Below are 5,281 nucleotides of genomic sequence, written 5' to 3'. Positions count from 1 at the left end.
TCATTCAATTGGGAAACTAAGGCTCAGAAATGTAAGAACTCATTCAGTCACAAAGCCAAGCAGTGGCAAGGCCAATACTAACCATTAGCCCTGAAGTTTCCCTGCAACCACCAATCCTGCCCTTGTTCTGTGCTTTTCTGTGTATTCTCCACTCTATCCCGGGTTGGGGAATGGGCTGGTTGGATCCTGGGGCTATATTCTGCTACTGCCATGTCTGTTTCCTGTTGCTGCTGCCTTTGGGGAGCTTGAAGCCCCCACATCAGAAGGCCTTGGTGAACATCCTCCTGACTCTACCCCTGCAGTTTCAAGAAGAGGAGAGGTCACTCAATTGGGGGTGCCCCTGAGCAGCGATACCAGAGCATCCCTGTGTGTGTGGCTGCCCGACTTCCTACTTGGGCTCAAGATGTCCTGGTAAGGGAGGAACTGGGCCACATGTGTGGGGGCCAATATGGGAGTGCAGGCACTAGGGGTGTCCCGAGCAGTCCAGGCAAGCAATACCCCCAGGACCAGCAGGAGTTTGTCTCCACAGGCCATGGTGGGAACTGCTCAGGCTCTTTACAATGGGGGCATAGACTGGAAAGGGAGATGGGAGGCTGAGAGAGTAGGTGGCCCAATGAGAGTGTTGGGAGGCTGCTTCAGGGGACCAGGCAGAAATGAAGATATTTGCTGGGGCTAAGTTTGAAAATCAGGATTTGGGCAGAGACCTGGGGTGTGGATACCAAGCCAGTAGCAGGCTGTATGTGTGCACAGGCACATTGAGAGTGAGCTTGTGAGGGGGCACAAACAAGCATATGTGGGGAAGGCCCGGGTCACCAACCTCCCCTTTCCTCACAGGATGCCCACCTTTCTGAGGTCAATGCTGTATGTTTTGGCCCTAACAGCAGTCTCCTGGCCACTGGTGGGGCTGACTGTCTTATCCACCTCTGGAATGTGGTAGGAGGTAAGGACCCCTCCCTGCAGCCCAACCCAGTACTTTCTCTAAAGATCTACTCTCAGCTTGCTCCTGGGTGGGCCTCTTTGTGTTTGCCTCTACCTGGAACATTCCTGTGAGCAATAGCTAGAGAACCCCTCGGCAGGAGCAGGACTCTGAGGATGCCTCTCCAAGGAAGGGAAGAACCCCTAGGCCTGCAAGATGGGGAGGGCTGAGTGCAGATGGGCCTCTGTTGGGGGAGGGGGAGGTCCCTTATCAGTCTTACAGGGACAAACCTTTGAGGAACAAGTCCTTGGGTTCACCAGGCCATCACCTCTTTTGGTATCACTCCACCTGCCAGAAGTCAGGAGACAAACATTGACTGTCCATCTTGTGCTAAGCTCTATGCTCTACAACTGGGTTAGGGACTCAGAGCCAACCCCTGGAGGCTTCCTAGAGGAGGCAAATCTCCAGCTGGTCTGGCCTGGCTTGCTATGTGACCTATGGACAGTCCCTTCTCTCTGGTTTTCTCTAGCCCTATCTGGGAAATGCCTAGCTTCCCCCTGAGGCCCCTGCAGTCCAGACTGTAACTGTCCTCGGTGATTCTGTGCTCTAACTTAAGAGAGACTCCTGTTCCCACTCTGGGTTCCAGTTCCTCTATTTTGTGAGTGACCTCATTTCACCTGTTCCTTTCTCTGCTCTCCCCCTGCCCTGCCAGGTCGTCTGGAGGCCAACCAGACCCTTGAGGGAGCTGGTGGCAGCATCACCAGTGTGGACTTCGACCCCTCGGTGAGGGGACTTTGCCCCAGTAGCATGGGATTATCCCCCCACACCCCAGTCTCTATACCAGTGGGCAGAGGCTCCCATCAGTAACAGTATCCAAAAGCTGGGTCCTTGGGCTCTTGCATATACCACTCCTGCTGGCCTGAGGCTCCTTTGTCTTCCTTGATGACTTGGGCCATGGGAACCTTTAAGGCCACCCCTACCATAGTTCACTGGACTGAAAGATGCTGCCTTTGGCCAGGCCTAGACTCAGACCTCTAACACTCCCCATCTCTCCAGGGCTCCCAGGTTTTGGCAGCTACTTACAATCAGGCTGCCCAGCTCTGGAAGGTGGGAGAGGCACGGTCCAAGGTGAGACCTGACTGGGAAGGCAGCCTAAGGGTCAAGGGTCCTTTTTCAGGATGAGGGAGGTGCTATTATGGGGTCTTGGCCATGCCTTTGATCCAGACTTGGGATGGGGGCAGGAAACACTGTCTGGACACAAGGACAAGGTGACAGCTGCCAAATTCAAGCTAACAAGACACCAGGCGGTGACTGGAAGCAGAGACCGGACAGTGAAGGAGTGGGACCTTGGCCGTGCCTACTGTGAGGATCAGCTCCAACTCCACCTCCCATCCCCCCCTTCCCTCAGATACAAGGGAACCTACCCTGCTTTCTGGGAGTGGCTCTGGGATTCAAAGACATTTTGGGTGAAACCTTCCAAGGTCATCCTTCTCTGTGCCCCATTGGTGTTCCCTATCTGATTTCTTCATGACTTTAAGCTTTGGGTAGATGAAGAAGAGATGGACTGAGTCCTGGGCTGGGAAGATCTGGGTTCTAGTCTTGGGAGAACACTGCCCCTTTTGGACCTCAGCATCTCTACATATCTACTGTGCTAGCTCCTGACAACCCTCTGAGACCCTGGGCTCTACCCCTTGGTCCCTAGGTTCCAGAACTATCAATGTCCTTTCCTATTGTAACGACGTGGTGTGCGGGGACCACATCATCATTAGTGGCCACAATGATCAGAAGATCCGGTTCTGGGATAGCAGGTGACAGGCAGACTGTGGGTGGCTGGTGGACCTGGGGTCAGAGTGCTGGAGTTCTTGCTCCTTGGCAGGAAGGGTCATGGTGGTTCCTTGGGGGAGTGAAGCTATGGGGCTGGCGCCACCAGCTGGTATCCTCTGTTGGGCACAGCTCCTTGAGGCATAGCGCCCCTGGGAAGCTGTGCCACTTTCCTTGTGACTTCTCAGTCCAGTACTGACTGCCTGGGCTTTACAACCAAGATGGACAAACAACTTTTTCCATTTTATTTCTACTTTTTTTCTGGTGCCAGAGATTGGACCCAGTGGTTCACTACCACTGAGCTACATCCCCAACCCTTCTTACTTTTATTTTGAGACTGAGTGTTGCTAAGTTGCCCAGGCTGGGATCTTCCTGCCACAGGCTCCTGTGCAGCTGCAGTTATAGGTATGTGCCTCCATGCCTGGCTACCACGCTTCAATAAAAAAACCAAGAAATGTTTTTAGTTGTTTTTTGAACAGAAGAGCCCATCATTGGGTGAATGGTTTACAAATGCAGAGCTGGAGCCAGTGCAGGGCCCATGTAGGCTGGTCTTGCTGGTGCACAGGGACTGCCCTTTGAAGCCCTTCCTTCTCTCAAGTTTTTCAAGACAGACTTTTCATTGCTTTTCTTCCAGTGTTTATTTTAGTGATCCAAGGGTTTCAAGGGCTCCTTCTCAAATCAAAGTCTGACCAAGTTCCTCAGTGGAGGGAGCTGGGTGTAGGGATAAGGGAGATTAGTTACTGGAGAGACCTGCCTCTGGACTTTGTTGGTTAGGAAGGGGACCATACCTAGTCCCTTCTTTTCAGGAATGGCTTGGGGGACTGTTCCTTACCCCTCTCTCCTCAGGGGTCCCCGCTGCACCCAGGTCATTCCTGTGCAGGGCCGGGTCACCTCCCTGAGCCTCAGCCATGACCAGCTGCACCTGCTCATCTGCTCCAGAGATAACACACTCAAGGTCATCGACCTCCGGGTCAGCAATATCCGCCAGGTATTCAGGTACTAGCCTCTGCCTGTTGACCCTGTGGCTTTTATTGGGGCAGCTGTGTTTCTCTTTTCCTGTAAAAGTTCTCTGCCTTTCTTGACCAGGACCTGCTGAGGTACCTGACACCTTATAGAGATGGGGCTCTCAAAGCCCCTGGTTAGGGACAGGACTGGCAGTGATTTCCATTCTGACCCCAGCCCTGTTTGTCTTTAGGGCTGATGGCTTCAAATGTGGTTCTGACTGGACCAAAGCTGTGTTCAGGTGTGTCTGTGAGAGCTTGCCCATCCTTGAGTACACCCCACCTGGTCCTTGTGTGTGTCTTTACCTGAGTCCCTTTCTCTTGTTCTGCTGTGGCCACTGCAGCCCTGACAGAAGCTATGCACTGGCAGGCTCCTCGAATGGAGCCCTTTACATCTGGGATGTTGACACTGGGAAACTGGAGAGCAGTCTTCAGGGCCCCCACTGGTGAGCAGACACTACCCTCCTACTAGTCCTGCCTGACACCAGGTTCTAACATCTCCCAGCCCCTGTCTCCAAACCTTCACCCCCCCAGCCCTTCACAGCACCCAGGTATCCTTCCACATGTGTTTTATAGATACCCACTTTACAGATGAGGAAATGGGCTCACAGAGGGCCTCAAACTATCTAGGTCCAATACTGGGGGGCAGAGCCAGGCTGCAGACCTGGCTCCTGCTGCCCCTTGAACCGTACTCTCCCTCTCCTCAGTGCTGCTATCAACGCTGTGGCCTGGTGCTGCTCCGGGAGCCACGTGGTGAGCGTGGACCAGGGCAGGAAGGTTGTGCTCTGGCGCTAGGACTACGCCCCCTCAGCCTGGGCTGGAGAACAGCTTCCCTCCGCTTCACAGGGCTCCAGAGCCCACAGGATGGGGGTGGCTTCCAAATTTAATGGGGAAGAAGGCCCAGAAGGACTTGGCCTGTTTGTTTAAAAACAGTGTTCTTGTTTAAAAAGTCTTTTTAAAATATGTATCTCCTCACTTTTCCTTTCTAAAGTTGGGGGGAGGGTGACTAACAAAATTGTCTGTTTGCATCTTTGCAGCATTTGTGGGGTACAGGGAGACCTGGGCTGGGGGCTCAGGGAAATCTGGTTTGGTCTCCTTCCTCCTCCTGCATAGAGCTGTTTTGGCAGAGCCAGCCCAGCCTCTGCCTAGGGACACAGGTTGCCCAGTTTAATCATGCAAACAGCATGAAGAACGGCTCAGGGTAGCCCAAATCAGTGCCTTTCAGAGCCATGGAAATGTAGCCTTGGGTCCAACCTGGCCCTGAGGCCAAACCAACACAGTGGGCTGAAAAGGGAGCAAGCAGCCCATGGGGTCCTGGTGGAAAGGGTCCTAACAAACAAGAGTGATATCAAAGTATTTGGTACACTGGGCAAGCCTTTACACTGGCCCACTTTCCTCCTCCAGAGGCAGGGCCCAGGTAGAGGAGGGCAGCTTAAGCCTGGGCCTTCATTTACCTTGGCATCAAATTTCACCCCCACAATATGCCTCAGTCCAGGCTGAGCTCACAGGGCAGAACCCAGCACCCCACTTCTTTCTGTAGCCT

At 53.5% G+C, this 5,281-nt stretch overlaps 1 protein-coding gene across 2 annotated transcripts in view; it reads left to right on the top strand.

Annotated features, from left to right (window-relative positions):
* Positions 1-4,706, top strand: part of ATG16L2 (autophagy related 16 like 2) — a 13,037-nt gene extending 8,331 nt beyond the window's left edge. The window contains exons 8-17 of one of the 2 annotated variants that reach the window (XM_081282335.1): positions 303-411; positions 835-940; positions 1,629-1,699; positions 1,973-2,044; positions 2,158-2,278; positions 2,619-2,724; positions 3,584-3,733; positions 3,933-3,980; positions 4,083-4,184; positions 4,446-4,706. In XM_081282335.1, the coding sequence (XP_081138461.1) occupies positions 303-411; positions 835-940; positions 1,629-1,699; positions 1,973-2,044; positions 2,158-2,278; positions 2,619-2,724; positions 3,584-3,733; positions 3,933-3,980; positions 4,083-4,184; positions 4,446-4,533 (973 nt within the window). In that variant the 3' untranslated portion in view covers positions 4,534-4,706. Of the gene's footprint in view, positions 1-302; positions 412-834; positions 941-1,628; positions 1,700-1,972; positions 2,045-2,157; positions 2,279-2,618; positions 2,725-3,008; positions 3,143-3,583; positions 3,734-3,932; positions 3,981-4,082; positions 4,185-4,445 lie in introns of those variants that run through there. The other variant, XR_014020668.1, reaches the window with a different exon arrangement.
* The last annotated feature ends 575 nt before the right edge of the window (positions 4,707-5,281 follow it).

The sequence above is a fragment of the Spermophilus citellus genome, assembly GCF_964194105.1.
Source record: "Spermophilus citellus genome assembly, chromosome: 2".
In the NCBI taxonomy this organism is placed as follows: domain Eukaryota; kingdom Metazoa; phylum Chordata; class Mammalia; order Rodentia; family Sciuridae; genus Spermophilus; species Spermophilus citellus.
Note: the sequence above shows the minus strand (reverse complement) of the source record. Positions and strands in the feature narration are given on the sequence as shown.